The following is a 17,093-nucleotide window of genomic DNA, read 5'->3' on the forward strand; positions in this document are numbered from 1 at the left end:
CTCAGATGTCTTTGAATTCCAGCAATAATGTATTAGAATGAAGTCTAACTTCTCCAAAAATTCTTGCAGGTTCTGTTTATTTCTTTAGTATAGTCAAATTGGTTTTTGTGGAAAGACTTACTGCATGAATGTAAAGCTGGTTTGGTGTACACTAATAGAACTTGAGCACAGGTGATCCAGAAAAACAGAGGGCAACAAGGCTGCTGTCTGTTACTTTCTTCTTCTTTTTTTTTTTTTTTTTTTTTTTTTTTTTTTTTTTTGTTGAGACGGAGTCTCACTCTGTTGCCTGGGCTGGAGTGCTGTGGCCGGATCTCAGCTCACTGCACGCTCCGCCTCCCGGGTTCACGCCATTCTCCTGCCTCAGCCTCCGGAGTAGCTGGGACTACAGGCGCCGCCACCTCACCTGGCTAGTTTTTTGTAGTTTTTAGTAGAGACGGGGTTTCACCCGTGTTAGCCAGGATGGTCTTGATCTCCTGACCTCGTGATCCGCCCGTCTCGGCCTCCCAAAGTGCTGGGATGACAGGCTGGAGCCACTGCGCCCGGCCTGTTACTTTCTTTGAAGACAGATAGGTTAGATTTTGGGAAAAGTCACAACACTTCAAGAAAAGAAACTGCTCTAGAAGGAGGAGTTAGAAGCTGTTGAGGAGGTTGACCTGTGGGTCCTGTTAGAGGGTGTGTCCGCCAGCCATGTGCTGGAAAGAACCTGTGGGCCCGTGTGAGCAGAGCAGGCCTTGTGAAGTGCTCCAGCTCTCTGGCTTGCATGGTCTGAAGGGAAAGTACTTAAGTATTGTACCATAAAAGATTCCCCCATAGCCTCATAGCCTGTTAATTCTAAGAAGAAAATGTTACTGTCAGCAAAACAAGACAGTTCACATAGACAGGTGCAGGGTACTACAAGGAGACAGAGACCTGCTGAAGCTGAGCAGCGATTTGAGTTTCTGATGACAAAGAGAGATGTCACTGCATTCCTTCCTTGTCCCCCCACCAGATGAAGTCTCGGGTGTCAGTTCAGTTCCCACTAATGCCTTTAGGTTTGGAAAAGCAGGCACAGAAATGACAGTCATTTTCTATCAACCTGCTATCGAAAGAGACTAGTCTCAGTCACTATCTGTGATGTGCAGAAACCGCATCACTTGAATTGCACAGATGTTTCCAGAAGGAGAACAAAGGAGACCCAGACCCAGTTTTCACTTCCTGAGATTCAGGTCGCTCTCCGTGTGGCCACTGTGGAGCCCTCTTGGTTTTAGGACACTCAGGCCCAGGTGGAAATAGGAAGGCTCTGTGGACAGTGGATCATTTCATGTTTCAGAAGGAAAATGTTTCTCTTCCATAATAGTAAACACAGTGCATGTTAGCTATAAGAAAAATAGCTATAAACAAATGCTTGCTTGCTCGACCAGATGGGCGGGCCTAGAAACAGTACTGCCCGGGAGCCGTTCACACATCCATGCCCAGATCTTGGTCTTTTTCTTTAGTTTGTTTAATTTTTGAGACGTCTTACTCTGTCATCCAGGCTGGAGTGCAGTGGCGTGATCTTGGCTCACTGCAGTCTCTGCCTTTCAGGCTCAAGTGGTCCTCCCACCTCAGCCTTGGGAGTAGCTGGGACTATAGATGCATGCCACCATGCCTGAGTGATTTTCGTATTTTTTGGTAGCGATGGTTTTTTGCCATTGCCCAGCCTGGTCTTGAACTCCTGAACTCAAGCAATCTGCCCACCTTGGCCTCTCAAAGTGCTGGGATTACAGCAAATCTTGGTTTCTAATACCGTTCTGCAACAAAGGGAACCAGGACTCCCTTGAGAAATGGCTAATCGTAGGGCTGAGCAGGGGGTATGTAGGAGGAATTGAGCATCTTGTGGTGCCAGAGCCTGAGGCAGTGCTGAAAGAAACCCACAAAGATAGTGCAAGTCACAGGGACCCAGGAGTAGCTGTAAAGGTTCCTAGTGGCAGCCATGTGTTATTGAACAACCCGAGCAACAGAGATGGTGACAGAGCCCAGCCGAACTAACAACCTGAGCAACAAAGATGGGTGGTGACAGCACAGCCAAACTCTACGTCAGTATCCACAAGACAGAGTGTACCCAAAGTCTACATAAATATCCTAACGACCACAGCGTGTACCCAAAGTCTACGTCAATATCCACGATACCCACGAATAATATACCGCGCGTCGCGCACATACCTGAAGTCTGTCGAGTATCTACGAGACATAGAGCATACCCAAATCTCATAAATGCCCGCAAGACGCTTAGATGTGCCCAAAGTCTACTGTCAACATCCATGAGACAACAGGACGTGCCGACGTCTGTGTCAGTAATCCACGAGAACATGGAGCTATTCTCCCTGAAGTCTGCAGATTAGTCACCCCTAAGCGACCGAACAGTAGCGCATGGCCAAGTCTGTGTCGGTATCTGTGAGAACACAAGAGCATGAGCTGAAGAGAAACTGTCAGACATGACCTCAGCCAGGCGGTCAGGGTCAGCGTCAGCATCCACCGTGATGAATCCTGTTGATGGTGTGGACCCTTGATGGGACGTGATGAGATGGGCACTCCACCCCTGGCGTCATCCTGATGATTCATAACCCCAGTCTGATGAGAAGGACAGCAGACAGTCCCAGTAGAGGGGCACTCTGTAAGACACCTGGGCCATCCACACAGCTATCACGGTCCTCAGAAACAGAGTCAGAGACGCTGCCCCCAGCAACCTGAGGAGGCAAGAGGACGAAACGGCTGGCGGGACCCTTGATGGGATCCCTGGGCAGGGGGAGCTGCGGGGAGCACTGGGGGCTCTGAACGAAGCTTGGGCTGCAATCCCGGTAATGGGTCAGTGCCGGTTCCTGAGCCGTCACAAGGGCACCAAGGAGAGGAAGGTATTCTTGCCGGGGGGACACTGGCGTGGGCGCGTGGCAGCTCTCGGTACTGTCTCAATTTTCTGCAAATGTGAAACTTCTAAAATAGTGTATTAAAAATAGAGAATTAAAGTGCAGACAAATACAAAGATGAGATGGAAATGGATGGGGGCCCTCCACCCAGGGCGAACGTTTTGCTGGCTGCCTCCCTCACCACCTTAGGTCCCAGGTAAGGGGTGTGACACCAGGACATAGGGCATGGGTGCTGGGGAACAGTGCCCCTGGTCCGGCTAAGGTTCACTTGAGGCAGAGGACCAAGGGTTAAGGCACATGGAGCTTGTTGTTTTCGAAGCTTGGAGAAGTCTTTCAGTGGGCAGTGGCTGCCCTCTGCACACAGTAGTAACTTGATTTCTGCTCTGAAGCCTGAATCGTGTTACTTGAAAGGCGGTGGGAATTGAGAATCCACCGGGATCAGGAATGAAGAGTGACTGTGTCATGGTGTCAGAGACCCCGTGGCGATTTCCACACAGACCAGGGCTGCTGTGGAAGCTGTGTACGCTCTGACAGGAGCTCTAGTGTACAGTGTGATCGTGGCCATTAGAAGGGTGGCCTCTTCAGATGGACCCGTTCAAGGGATAAAGCCTGTTGGTTGGTGCCGGCCCTGAACACACTGCAGGCACACTTTGGAGCTTTGGAGCTGGTCTACAGGGAAGGCTTCCAGCCCCTTCCATCCAAAATGCGCCCACAGCGTGGGGGGTCTGTAAGCAACCACTGTAGGTGCCCCCAGTTCTCACACAATTCCTTTCTTTTGCAGAGAGTTAAGAAAGACGTGGACAAGGGCACGCGGCACTCAGACATGTTCCTGCTGAAGCCGGAGGACGGGAGAGAAGGTAGAGGCGCTGTGCCTCCCGGGCGGGAGCTGGCTGGTCTGCCTGTGGCGGGAGGCGGAGCCCACACCCTTCCATCGATGTGGGGCTGCCGGTGAGCCCCTGCACCCTGCCCAGAGCGGAGGGCCCGCTGGAGATGGCCCATTTTGGGGTGGGCTGGGCGGGACAGGCTCCATAGCCCTGGTGTCTGCAGACAAAGGAATGCCTGCTGGGCGGTCACATCTGGGGGCATTGATGACGGACTGACTCAGACGCACGGCCGCTATTACCCTGCGGATACCCCGCAATGGAGCAGTGAGCACAGTGCCCCTCAGCAGCTCCTGATGGGCACCTGCAAGGGTCTCGAGCTCTCGAAGGGAGAACCATCCTGGGCCTCGAGCACAAGCCACCTGGAGTCACTGGGGCCGCCTGGAGTCACTGGGGCCGCCTGGAGTCACTGGGGCCGCCTGGAGTCATTGGGGCCGCCTGACATTGTGCTGACAGGGCTCGCTCTTGGAGTAGTTGCGGGCAGCAGCTGGGCAGGCTGGGTGTGAGGCTGCCCAGCCAGGGGCCAGTGTTGTTCATCCACAGAACTTCAAAAATCATCACCGAGACTGCTGTTGGCCCTCACAGGGACAGCCTCCAAGAATGGCCATGCCTCTGTCAGCTTGAGTCACTGAACTCGGAGGGCTGTCAGAATGCCTAGATTTCTAAAAGCTTCTAGCTAAACTTGGATCTAAGAATCAAAATTTTCTTACTAAAGCACAGGGGGGAACAATCATTGTTCTCTGGGACTTTTTAAAAGGATGACATGGGATGACCTAGGGGACACATCCAGAGGGCCCAAGATGTGTCAGCCACTCTCACCACCACCTTTTTTTTTTTTTTTGAGATGCTGTCTTACTCTGTTTCCCAGGCTGGAGTGCAGTGGCGCGATCTCAGCTCACTGCAAGGTCCGCCTCCCAGGTTCACACCACTCTCCTGCCTCAGCCTCCCGAGTAGCTGGGACTACAGGCGCCCGCCACCTTGCCCGGCTAATTTTTTGTACTTTTAGTAGAGACGAGGTTTCACCGTGTTAACCAGGATGGTCTTGATCTCCTGACCTCATGATCCACCCGCCTTGGCCTCCCCAAGTGCTGGATTACAGGCGTGAGCCATCGCACCCAGCCTACTCTCACCACCACCTATGCACGTTTCATGTTCCTGGGCGTGGGTCATGCGTTGAGATGAACTGTTGGTGGCGTTTCCTGCCAGTGGCTGCCCGTCTGTTCTCACAGACCTCTGAATGGGGAGAAGCCGTGTCTGTGGGGAGCATCCGGGGGGATGGGAGTGGGCTGCTGCTTTTCAATCATTAATTTCTTGACTTTGAAAAAAATTGCATTTGTTACTGGCTGGGTCCAGTGGCTCATGCCTGTAATCCCAGCACTTTGGGATGCTGAGGTGGGAGGATTGCTTGAGGCCAAGAGTTTGAAACCAGCCTAGGCAACATAGTGAGACACCATCTCTTTAAAAAAAAAAAAAAAAAAAATTGTAGCCAGGTGTGCTGGTGCGTGCCTGTAGTTCCAGCTACTCGAGAGGCTGAGATGGGAGGATTGTTTGAGCCCAGGAGGTGGAGGCTGTGGTGAGCTGAGATTGTGCCACTGCACTCCAGCCTGGGCAACAGAGAGACATCCTGTCTCAAAAAATAAATAATAAATAAAAGGAGACCATGGCATTTGTTCTGCTCCAGAGCAAGGGAGTGACGCCAGGAGGCACTGGTCCAGGGTGTTTGCCATGGAGCTTAACATCCCCAGTGCCGTTAGGAAACCAGGGAACAGCTCTCACGGGAGGCTGGGCTTGGGACCGGAGGGCTGGGCTAGACCCAGGAGACGCAGTGCCTAGGCCAGGTCTGCTTTTGTGATGCACAGCAAGTTCTCCAACCTCCCCAGGAGAGGGGACCATTGTGCAAAGTGTTTTTACCTCCTCCTTGCACTAAAATTCCTCAGGCTGAGGCCTCAGAAATACCTGAAGGGTTAATCTGAGTTCACACCCACTTGCCTGTCAAAAGGCCGAGGTGCCTTTGCCATGGCCCTGTCTTACCGCACCCCTGGCTGATGAGGACAGACTCATTCTTCCAGTCAGATTCCCAGCTCATACCCCAGTGAACTTGAACCTGGATGCTGGACTCTGTTTCCCGCAGGGTGGCCCTGAGCCTGTGTGCTCTGCTCCTCAGCCCCCAGGAGGAAAGCATTGTGGTGAGGAGCGGCACACCTTGTGTGCATGGGTTTCTGTCACTGGAGAGGGTCCTGCCCTGACTGGCGAGTTCTTATGGTGGTCTTACCTGTTCCTTAACACAGTCGTGTGCTGGTGGGAATGAGGCGGGTGGCCCCAGAGCCACACCCGCACTGGGCATGGGTGGGTGGTATCTAGCACCACACAAAATATGGCCATTTGCTGCTTCTGTGTGGTTTTTTTTTTTTTTTTTTTTTTAGTGTTCATTAGAGGAAAAAAATCTCCATTCTTTCTCCTAGAAGTGGTGGGAAGACACCACCTGCACACCGGGCTCCGTTGGAGGGTTGGCACGTCACATGGGTGTGGGCCAAGAAAGAACACGGGGCAGACCCCTCCTAAAGTAGAGCTGGCCACACTGCAGGCCCAAGGGGGACTGGCACAGGCCAGCAGGTCCCCATGCAGGGCAGAGGGTCCCTGTGCAGGGCAGCCTCCCCACAGAAGCCCCTCTGTGTGTCTAGCGTGTGTGCTGCTTTTGCCCAATCCCTGCCTTTCCACTGTGGCTTGAAGCTGCCCGTAGTTAGAGGTGCTTGGGGTATGTGGAAAGCTGTTGAATGCCACTGTCTTAAGGAGAAGGGCGGAACTCAAGGGGTGTGGAATGGTGTCTGTTTTTCTGCAGAGGGAGCAGGGTTTTTGCCTGCAGTCTCATGGCTTTCATTTACCCCGTTCTGGGGGGCCCCTGGGGTCCTGGGTGTGTCCTGGGCTGGCTCTCAGGGTCCTTCCTTCTGTTCTTATCCCATTCCCTTGCTCTCTCTTGACAGACAAGTGGGTGTGGACTCGGATGAACCCTTCGGGGGTCAGGCCCACCCCACGGTCTGGCTTTTCTGTGGCCATGGCCCCGAATCACCAGACGCTGTTCTTCGGGGGTGTCTGTGACGAGGAAGAGGAAGAGAGCCTGGCGGGCGAGTTCTTCAACGATCTGTACTTCTACGACGCCACCAGGAACCGCTGGTTTGAGGGACAGCTGAAGGTAGGGCAACCTCTGAGTGGTATGTGCCGTGGTGCGCAGCCCTAACTCGGGTCCCTGCCTCCCGCCAGCACCTTTGGGTGTCGGGGCCCCCAGAGCCCATGAGCTCTCTCAAGAGGGGCGGGGGTTCCGTCTCTGCCTGTGTCCTGGGTGACTAGGCTTGGACAGCCCTTGGTCACGGTCCCCTCAGCCCATCCCTAATGCTGGCGGTGTTGCTGCCTCAGGAGCCACTCTCCCCGGACTGAGGTGCCCGGGACCTCCCTGGCCCTCTGTGTGAGAAGGGTTTGCTGGAGGTCCTGGTGCAGACCAGCCTGTGTTGTTACGACATTTGAGCTCCCCTGGTTTCCGGCACCATTTTACTGTCCGCGTGGGCACAGCTGCTGTCCAGGGCCAGCCCAGCACAGGCACAGCAGTGGGTGACAGTCCCAGAAGGGGATCCCGCAGTTGGCCTCAGGGTCTCCGAGTGTACCAGGTCAACTGGACCCAGAAAGAACCAAGGAGGGCTGGTCCCTGTTAGTTGCAAAGAGCTGCTCTTGACGCATGGTGGCACCTGGGCTGGACACTGGGCAAACACGAGGGTTCGTTTCTGGACCCACAGTCCGCCTCGCTCTTTGACTTTAGGAGGAATTACTCCAAGCAGAGTGTGCACAGGTTTCCCCTGTGGCTTTTCTCCAGAGAACGTTTTGACCCCAGCTAGTGTCACGGTTGTCAAACTGTGTGATCACAGGACCCTTGACATTCCCCGGCATCACGGAGGACCTCAGGGAGCTTTCCCTTTCAAAACTCGTTGTTGCAGATACAGATACAGAGTGGGTCTTAGAAGTCTATAATGTGAAGCTGACTTTGAGTTGATCTGGAGGTAGTGATCCTTGGAAAATTTGGAAATAACCTGGCAAATGTCACCTCGTGAGTTGGCAGCGCTGTGACAGAAGGGTCCAGACTGACCCCTGCCACACAGCCAGGGAAGTGGGACAGAGAGGGATGGACGGCTGTCCTGCAGGAGGCACCCTGACCTGAGAGCTCCCCTTTAGAAACGTTTGGTGAGGAAGGGCCCCTCTCCGACTCGCCGTTTGTAGTAAATGAGCTGGGGTTGTGGGCCTGGCCGTCGGTCTTCCTTGGGCAAGGGGAGGAAGCCCCTCAGCCTGGCTTCCCCAGCCCTTCCGGGAGCCAGCACTGTTGGTGGATTGGGTTTTCCCAAGGTGAGCGTCGGAGCCCGAGGGGCTGGTGCACTGTGTCTGGGGTCTGGTGGGCCTGTCCACCTCTCAGTGGAGGTGTGGAGCCGCCCCTCAGTGAGGACACGCGACGGGGGGTTTTCTCCCCCAGCCCAGGAGTGAATGGCAAGGCCAGTGCAAGACAGGAGCGTGCTCCTGCGACCGAGTGCCTGCACCCAGGGCAGTCAGGGACGGCGCCCTCCTGGGTTACATACTCCCAATGCTTGTGGGTGCTCCCTGCAAACCGTTGCCTGGCCTCGTGAGCATAGCAGGACCGACCCCTGCCTCGCTGAAGCTGCTGCTCTCTGTTCCCTCGGTCTATGAATAGGGGCCCAAGTCTGAGAAGAAGAAACGCAGGCGGGGCAGAAGAGAGGAGCCCGAAGGTGGCAGCAAGCTGGCGTGTGGGGGAACTGGCACTCAGGCACCTGTGGAGGTGGTCAAGGAGGTGGTGGCCGAGGATGGGACCGTGGTCACCATTAAGCAGGTGCTCGCCGCCCCAGGCTCAGCAGGGCAGCCCCAGTCTGAGGACGAAGACAGCCTCGAGGAGGCCGGCAGCCCCACACCCGGGCCGTGTCCACGCTCCAACGCCATGCTGGCTGTGAAGCACGGGGTGCTCTATGTCTACGGGGGCATGTTTGAGGCCGGCGACCGCCAGGTCACCCTCAGCGACTTGCACTGCCTGGACCTGCACAGGATGGAGGCGTGGAAGGCCTTGGTGGAGATGGACCCAGGTGAGCCAGGCGACTTGGTACCTCCATGCCTGGGGGCAAGAGCCCACGGTCGTGCGTCGCGTCACTCAAAAGCAAGCCCTGCAAGCTGCCCAGAGGCGGCCCGTGCCAGTGCTCCTCGCGGGGGCCTGTGCTCCTGCCTCCACGGTCAGACCTGTCGTGGAAAGGAGGGCCCATCCTGGGCACGTCTGTCCTTTGTCCCGGGTGCTGACAGGAGCTACAGTTCGGGCCGCATAGGACACAGGCGCGTCTGCTGCTCTGTCCACAACATGCTTTTTGTGGGCGGCTGTCCGTGCTGGGCCCCGAGGCCCTGGGTTTGAGCCTCCAGCCTTGCTGTCTGACCCAGGGCCCCTCTGCTGCCGTAGTCACACGTCCCCTTTACCCCGACTGCTGCTGGACTTGAGTCATCGTGCAGTTTCTAAAGATCTGAGATGAAAGCAGAATCCACAAATCTAGGGAAAGGTAGTGAACCGTTGGCACAGGATGTTTGCTGTTTTCTGAGAGCACCGTGAGCCAGCGTGGAGGGTGGCAGGAGGCCCTCTTGGCCAGCCGCTCCCTTATGGGGGTGCTTTTGCATGTTTGCCGTCTCGGATCTCTGCCTTGATGCCCAGGGGAACACAGTCTGTTTTCTTTGTGGATCTGAAGGGGGTCTGGGAAGAGGAGTTAGGTTTCTTTTTCTTTTTTTTTTTTTCTTTTTTTTCTGAGGCAGAGTCTCACTCTGTCGCCCAGGCTGGAGTGCAGTGTGCGATCTTGGCTCACTGCAGCCTCTGCCTCCCGCGTTCAAAGGATTCTTCTGCCTCAGCCTCCTGAGTAGCTGGGATTACAGGTGCCTGCCACCACACCCAGATAATTTTTGTATTTTTTTTTTAGTAGAGACGGGGTTTCACCATGTTGGCCAGGCTGGTCTTGAACTCATGACCTCAGGTGATCCACCCACCTGCGCCTCCCAAAGTGCTGGGATTATAGGCGTGAGCCACCGTGCCCAGCCAGGAGTTAGGTTTCACATTATGATTCTTAAGTAAGAACATGGAATCCCCCCAGTAAGTAGCCACCACCGTCCCGCAGCCTCCCCCGCCGTCCCGCAGCCTCCCCTGCCTGCCCCAGCTGCGCTGACATCTGTGTGTGTTCATTCTGCTTTTGAAGAAACTCAGGAGTGGCTGGAGGAGACAGACTCGGAAGAGGACAGTGAGGAGGTTGAAGGTGCTGAGGGTGGAGACGAGGATGAGGACGAAGACAGCGGAGAGGAGAGCGGTGTGGAGGACTGAGGTGAGCGGGCTAGAGCTCACGAGCGGTGTGGCTGCTGGGTGTTGGTGAAAGGCTTTTCATGTTTATTGGATTTTTATTAGAATTCAGCTTTGTTCTGTAGATGCCTTGAGGCAAGTTTAAATTCTTAAAAACGGTGGTGTGTGGAGTGATTTCGGCAGCTTGCTGATGAGGGCGGCGTGCCTGTGGGCTCTTGGATGAGATCTTCCCTGAAAACCCAGTGTTCTCTCTACCCTCCCTGCACAGGCCTCCCCCTCGGCTGAATGTGTTTCTCTCTCATTCCTTCCTCCTTGCGTATCAGAAGAGCCCCCTCCAGGGGCACCTGGCAAGTGCTGTGCCCACGTCCGCCCAGGACCCAGCCGTGTTGGGTGAAGCTCTCGGAGCCAGCCTGTGCCCTGACACACGAGAGAGAGCTGAAGGTGGGTGGCCCAGGCCAGGGCGTGAACTTTCTCCCATGATTTAGTCTCTGATGCAGTGCTGGGCCAGAAGTTCCACTGAGTGCAGTGCGGGTGGATTCCCTCAGCAGCCTGTGTGTTGTGTAAAATAAATTGGACTTGAAACAAGACCACCGCGGAGGTTGTCTTCTGTGCGGCCCTGGGCACACTGCAGTCTTCCCGGGGCCTCTGCCCCGGCCAGGGCTGGCCTAGGGCAAGACTGCCCCACGCTGGAGGGTGGAACCTTCGACACGAAGGACCCTCGAGAAGCAGGTTTCTGCGCCCGAAACCCCGGAATATGCTGTGCTTTGTGAGCCTTTCCTTCTGCAGAACCAGAAGAGGGCCCTGATTGCCCATCCATCTTCACACTCGGGATCAGCCTTTGACGTCTGGAAACTGAAAAGCAGCCCAGGGCCAGTGCACACCTTCCCTGTTCTAGTTCATGTACGGCACCACTGGCCGGCTCCACACGCCGATCTCCTGGTGGGGGTCCCTCGTGTGCAGCGGCCTCACTCCAGGGAGCCCCCGTGCCGCCACATGGTCTCTGGTGAGGCCCTGGTGGTCCCTGTCCCGTTTAGGGTTTAGGATTAGCATTTGCAGAGCGACAGGATGGGAGGCCAGAGGGCGAGGGCTCCCAGCGTTCCCACATGGCTGCCACCAGGTATCTCCGGCCAGCTCCTCCTGGCGCCCGCGCTGCAGCGCCCTTGCCCCCGAAGGGTGTGGTGCGCTAACCCCCACCCGAGGCCTGCTCCAGTCCAAGACTGAAAGCCAGTTCAGATTTGCACAATTGGGGTCAAAAGTTGAGCACTGAAACCACACCTGGTGCAGTTTTGTGGGTATCTTAAATATTTTGAACAGTGGGAATATAGGATCCTTAGCTTTCTGTAATGGGCCGACATAACTGTGGTCCCATTTCTTACCTGGGAGCTGAAAACAAGGGTGGTGGGGAGACTCCCCTCCTGGCGGAACCAGTGTTGAGCAGAGAGGACTAGAAGCTGACTTGGCAGCGAGCACCTGTGAGTACCTCCCTGCTTCCTTGGCCGATTCGTCCTCATGGCTCCAGGTGGGCCCAGGAGTACCTGGGTCACCATGGGGCAGTGGCTTCAGAAGTGTCATCTCAGGATCACCTCAGGGGCACTTGGCCAGCTCTTCCCCAGCAGGGGCATGTGCTGAGCTCCCTGGTGCAGCCAGGTGTTCAGGAGGCCTCGGCGGATGGGTGGCACTTGAACTGGCCCCGAGGGCCCTGCCCGCTGCCATGGGTGTGACCTCACTTCAGGCTCCGAGCACTGCCTGTTTCCTGGTGGGGACACCTGTCTGGTGCGTCCGGATGTGTGGGTGGCACTGCCGATGGGTGAGGCTGCAGGCGTAGCCCCCCTGGAGGGCTGCAGCTCGTGTGTGCGTTGTGCCGGCCCCCCCGCCGACCCCCGAGGGCTGCAGCTCGTGTTTGTCCTGTTGGGCTTTGGCGGCCGGTTTGGGCACTTTGTCTCGAGTGCGGGGCAGGCAGGGTTCTTGCCTCACGCTCTCAGCTGAGCTGGTTGGGAGAGGCTCGGGCAGGGCTGAGAAGCCAGAGTGCAGGCAGCAGCGTCCCTGCCCACACAGACTCTGCGGCTCTGGCCCTTGTCCTGAAGATGGACCCCGTTGTGTGGCCGGTTCTTTCTTCCCTCCTGCTCTTGGAGGAAGGAATGGAAAGATCTTGTTGGCTTCAATGCAGTTGTCTGTTATCAGAGATTTTCTTTCAGAGGAGCTTGTAACTAATTAGATGGGATTCCAAGGAAAAAGATGCTTTTGAATCAACCAGGTTGAAAGAAAGATGACAGTAGCCCTGAGGAAGAAACTTCTTGTACAGAAAGCATTTTGCTTTTGTTGCTAAAGATTTGATTTGAATGAAAGATGCTGATCAGAACCAATGGGGATCAGACAGACAAGCTCCCAGCATGGAGTGGCTGCCACAGCCGTGATGAAAACAGCAGCGCCCCTTCAATGTGGAACCGCGGGAGACGCAGAACGCAACACAGGGTGGTGGATTCCCGTGCAGAGCTCTGCCTGCCCCACGGGCCTGTGGTCTGCTTTGTCTGCTGGAGCCCAGTTTACTGAACCACTTGGTGGCCAGACAGCCGCCATAGGGCATGAGCAGCCAGCATGAAAGCCCAGGGCCTCTGTCTCCCGGGAGCTGCTGGCACAGCGCGGCTGGGACACGCCATACTCGGTGCCACGTTTTCCTCCAGTTCCTCGGTGTGGTGAGCTGCTGGCTGTTAGGAAGGCTTTCCCTTAGCTCCGGCCCTCCCACACAGCCCCCGGACCCCAGACTGCAGGGTGGGCGGGCATGTCAGGTGAGGCGCTCTGGCCAACCCACTTGGCAGCAGGGCCACAGCTGCTCGCAGGGCTTTGTGGGATTTCGAAGGATGAATCATCTTGTTCTCTATTCTCCCCCTGCTGCCCCTGCGCGCCATGCTCTGTGTGAGGATGAACTGGAGGGACTGGCCATGAGCGGTGGCTTTTTTCGTGGTTGGGGCGGGGGGGTGTTGGGTGGAGTGAACATCAAGGGAACTACCCGTTGAGCTTAGAAATCCTTGCCAGGCGGTTGGTTTGTGTTTGTTTTTAGACGAGAGTAGTGTTGACTGCGATTTGACATCTGATTTTTTTTTATATGAGTTGGTACAAACAGGATGTCATTGGCTAGGTGACAGTTACAGAGTCACTGAGGGACCAAATGCCAAGATGCCTGTTGGTGAGAGAGACCCTCTCCAGGGCTTTCCAGAGGCGCCTCCTTCCACGTGACGTTCAGGTAACGAGGTGAGACCCCACGCTGGACGTGGCACTCAGGTGTTGCAGTGAGGAGGTGGCGCCGTGTGCTGGATGGCTTCCATCAGAGAAGAGTCTGCTTTCTTTCAGAAGGAGCAGGGGATGGTGGTTCCCCAGCCCAAAAGGAAAAGGGGCTGAGCTCTAGCTGTGATCACGACCTCAGCCTGCCTTCCTTTGTGCGTGGGAGGAACTTGCTAGTGACCGCTGCTCTCCCAGGCAGTGTAAGAGTGTTGAGTGGAGGCCCGTGGGCGCTGGAGGCCCATCTCGTTTTCATAACCCAGATGGCTCCCAGCGCAGGTTGCGGTCACCTCCATTTCTCTTTCACGAGAGAGCTACAGCAATGCCATCTGGGGCCTGGCCACGCCTGGTCACTGGGGTCCTGAACAGTGGTGTCCCGAGGCACACAAGCAGTCCCTGCTGGACGCTGACGTACTGTCAGGGCCAAGGGCCACAGTGCAGGTACCACGGCGACCTGGCTTCCCTGAGTTCAGCTCATGCCCCTCGTTTTCCTTGTCTCAACCTTCAGAGCCCTTCCAAGCCCCCACTGGCTGCATCCCACCCAGGGACCCACCTGTAGAGGCTGGACTCAGAGAGACATCACTGAGGTGTGAGAGGCGCAGGTTTACAAAACTCTGGTTGGGAAGAAAGAGATTGAGTAACCACTCCCTAAGAAACAGAAACGGGGACATTTAATTACATGAACGCGCGCATTTAAAAACCGCCTGTGCACTCCCGGAGGGCAGAGCCTGCCTCTCTGGTGATTTTTGTGTCCCCCCATTCACTTACAGGCTGTGACAAACCCCGTGCCCACACTGTCTGCACTGCCGGGAGACTCAGGGCTGGGGGAGTCATGCCCCGGCCACCACTGGTGAGCCAGCGAGACTGAGGACCCCGTGCATGCTGACCCGGGGACGCCGCGGAACTCACTCGAGACTGAGGACCCGGCGTGTGCTGACCCCGGGATGCTGCGGTAGTCACTCGAGATTCCCGCTCACAGCACGTTTCCTGCTCGGAAGCCAGGAGAGCCTCCACCTGCCACCCAGCTCTGTCCATGTTTCCATCACACAGCTCTGCAGCAGAAGGAACTTCAGTAAAGACACTGGTTTGTAATGAGACGAGACAAGCGTTCCAGTGTCACATGACATTGTTTATTACTAAAAGGAGCAGAATTTCTCTTTCATCTTGACAGTGTTCCTTGCTTTCGTAACAGTAGGATTTAAACTGTTACGTTCATTTAGGAAAACTATTTGATTTTCATTTTGTAAGTAACCAAGCTATCTTTCCAGCTTAAAAACAAAGAAAAAAGGCTCAGGGTAACTTTTTAAACCACTTCGTCAATAAGAGAAGTTCTGTTTTTGTCACTGCACGGAATGATTGTACACAGTGTTAGCAGACAGTTCACATGCGCCGGTCCGACTTGGAAGGAAAGGCAGGTTAACACCGTTTTCTGTCCGAGTTCACAGAGGTGTTTGCAGCAGGCTCAGTTGCTTCCACAGCTGGAACGAGGGTTCCTCTCCCGCGTGGCTTCCCTGAGCTGAGAGGCCCCTGAGGGTTTTTTCTCCACTGGGCTCTGGGGATGGGGTTTCTGTGGAAATGGCAGATGGTGCGCATGAGCAGAGTCCTGCTAGAGAGGTCAGCTCAGCGTCCAGGAGGGGATGCCATCGGCAGAGTGCCTGCGCCCGAGGAGGTCACGGACGTGCTTGGGAAGGTGCTGCCCGAGAATTCTGCTCTGATGTGGCCGCACTTGGACATGCGGGCTCCGCAGAGGCCCATGCGAGAAAGCCGGGGGTTCCCAGGCTGTGGGCGCAGGACGGGCCAGGCACCACCCTGCAGGGCCCACCCCCCTGCCCCTGCACCCTCACACCCATCTTCCTTTCTCAGCCTGACCCCAGGGCCTGGGAGTCCCCGGCAGACCGGCCCTCCTTGCCCAGCAGTGACCGCCCTTTATGGACTGGGCGCCTGACAGAGCCGCTGTGGAGGAGGAGTTGGTTGTCATGGTCGGGGGAGGCAGCCCTTGGGCTGGGTGCCGTTGGTGGTCAAGGTTGACCCCATATCCGGTGGAATCTCGGTCTGTTCCACACACAATCGTGCGGGAAGCTCTGGGACCCGAAGGCTGTTCTGATCTTGGGTCACAAGTTCTCACAGCAGCCTGGGGTCACCAGGGACTAGACCCAGCATTAGCCTTTTTAGGGAGCTGCCTAGCTGCTGGGCTGAGCTTCATTGCGGGCCCAGGAAGATGACCAAGAAAGGCAGAGCAGAGCCCCGTCAGCCACTCCTTGGGCTGGAAGAGGCTTCCTCGGTATGGATGGCATCTGTTAACAAGCAGTGGTGGTTTGGCCGGAGGCCTCTGTGGGGCACAGACATGGCGTGAAGGATGGCAGATGGGTGTGCACACTCGGGAGGACAGGCGGGTGGCATTGGCCTGAGCAGGCGGCGCAGGCGCACGAGAAGGGTGTGTCTGAGACAGGATGTTTATCCCAAAGGCCAGGAGTGGACGAGGCGGACGAGTGGCCATGAGGTAGGCGTGTGAGGTTGGCGCGTGAAGTTACCTGGTCCGCTCCACCACCCCGGAAACCCAGCAGCCTGGGCCTAGCACCCAGACACACATGGAGTGAGCTCATGCCCAGGCTGTGACCTGTCCCCGTCACGGGGCCGCTTGCTTCTCCCAGGCTTAGGAACAAGCTGGCACCGAGCGTTTCACTGCGTGGCAGCACTCACAGCCATTCACAGCTCAGGCACTTCTACTGGGGGTTCATGAAGAAACAGACTGAAGAAGCGTTTATTTGTTCCTAATGGGTGGGCCGAAGTTTGGGAGGAGCATTCAGCTTTCCAGAGCACGGCCTCGCCTGTCCTGAGCGCCCTGCGACCCTGTTGCTAGCCTGGGGTGCTGAGGTCCTCTGCTCTGGGGGCGCTGACTGCCCCTCTGCAGCCAGCTGGTCCCCGCCTCTTCTCATCGGGAGGCGCTGGCCTGCAGGGCCTTCGTGGTTTGCCAGAGACCCTTGTTCCGTCCCTTTCCAGCACCCACCCCCAGCCCGCTGTGCGTTCCGTAGTTCATTTTCCAGGCAGGGGACGCGTAGTGAAAATACAGCCTGGCTTTTTTTCTTTTCAACGATGGCAGCTGCACTTTTCCTCGCTTGTTTTGAAGGCTGAGCCGGCAACCTCCTTGGCACTTGGGGACAGTTGCTTCCTCAGTTTCTGCATACCGCCTGCCTCACCTGACACACAGCCTGGGCGTGAGAGAAGCCAACCAGGTGCCTGAGCTGACTGACTCCCTCCTCTCTCCAACCTCCAATCTCTTCTCTTCATCCTCCTCCCTCCAGTCTCCTCCATCCACCCTCCTCCCTCTGCCTTATTTGGAATTGGAGTCCTGGTCCTGGGCTAGAGGCAGACCCTGGCCCGGGAGAGGTTCTCAAGGCACTGCGGGAGGGCACCATCATGATGTCCTGAAGCTTGCTGCACCCGGTGTTGTCAGCTGGCTGAAGGGAGAAACGGTCACAGCACCCACAGCTATGGAAGGTGACGTCCGAATATCTGTTAGGCACCTTGATGTCAAGTTTCCAAGACCAAAGGCAAGAATAGTCGGACCAAACTTAGGAAAAGTCAGAGAAACTGAGCATGACCTAGAAGAGGCAGATGGCCCTTCTCCTCCTCTCCTGCCGAGCGTTCTGTCGCACATACGACGTGAAATCCACACTGTACTGTGAA

General features: G+C 56.1%; 2 protein-coding genes across 16 annotated transcripts in view; both read left to right on the forward strand.

Annotated features, from left to right (window-relative positions):
• KLHDC4 (kelch domain containing 4) overlaps positions 1-15,770 on the forward strand; it is a 62,745-nt gene extending 46,975 nt beyond the window's left edge. For 3 of the 15 annotated variants that reach the window (XM_017860065.1, XM_017860150.1, XM_017860157.1), the window contains 7 exons: positions 3,664-3,739; positions 6,745-6,953; positions 8,490-8,892; positions 10,033-10,155; positions 10,399-10,571; positions 10,917-13,379; positions 14,177-14,267. In XM_017860065.1, coding sequence (XP_017715554.1) covers positions 3,664-3,739; positions 6,745-6,953; positions 8,490-8,892; positions 10,033-10,154 — 810 coding nt within the window. In that variant the 3' untranslated portion in view covers position 10,155; positions 10,399-10,571; positions 10,917-13,379; positions 14,177-14,267. The other 12 variants (XM_017860094.1, XM_017860081.1, XM_017860073.1 and 9 more) reach the window with 12 other exon arrangements.
• Positions 14,940-15,782, forward strand: LOC108520698 (uncharacterized). The gene is given in 4 exon segments (XM_017860182.1): positions 14,940-15,405; positions 15,407-15,453; positions 15,455-15,517; positions 15,519-15,782. Coding segments are annotated over 4 exon segments (792 nt in total). The 5' UTR covers positions 14,940-14,964; the 3' UTR covers positions 15,760-15,782.
• Positions 15,783-17,093: the final 1,311 nt, after the last annotated feature.

Source organism: Rhinopithecus bieti, unplaced genomic scaffold (assembly GCF_001698545.2).
Source record: "Rhinopithecus bieti isolate Rb0 unplaced genomic scaffold, ASM169854v2 scaffold_1618, whole genome shotgun sequence".
In the NCBI taxonomy this organism is placed as follows: Eukaryota; Metazoa; Chordata; class Mammalia; order Primates; family Cercopithecidae; genus Rhinopithecus; species Rhinopithecus bieti.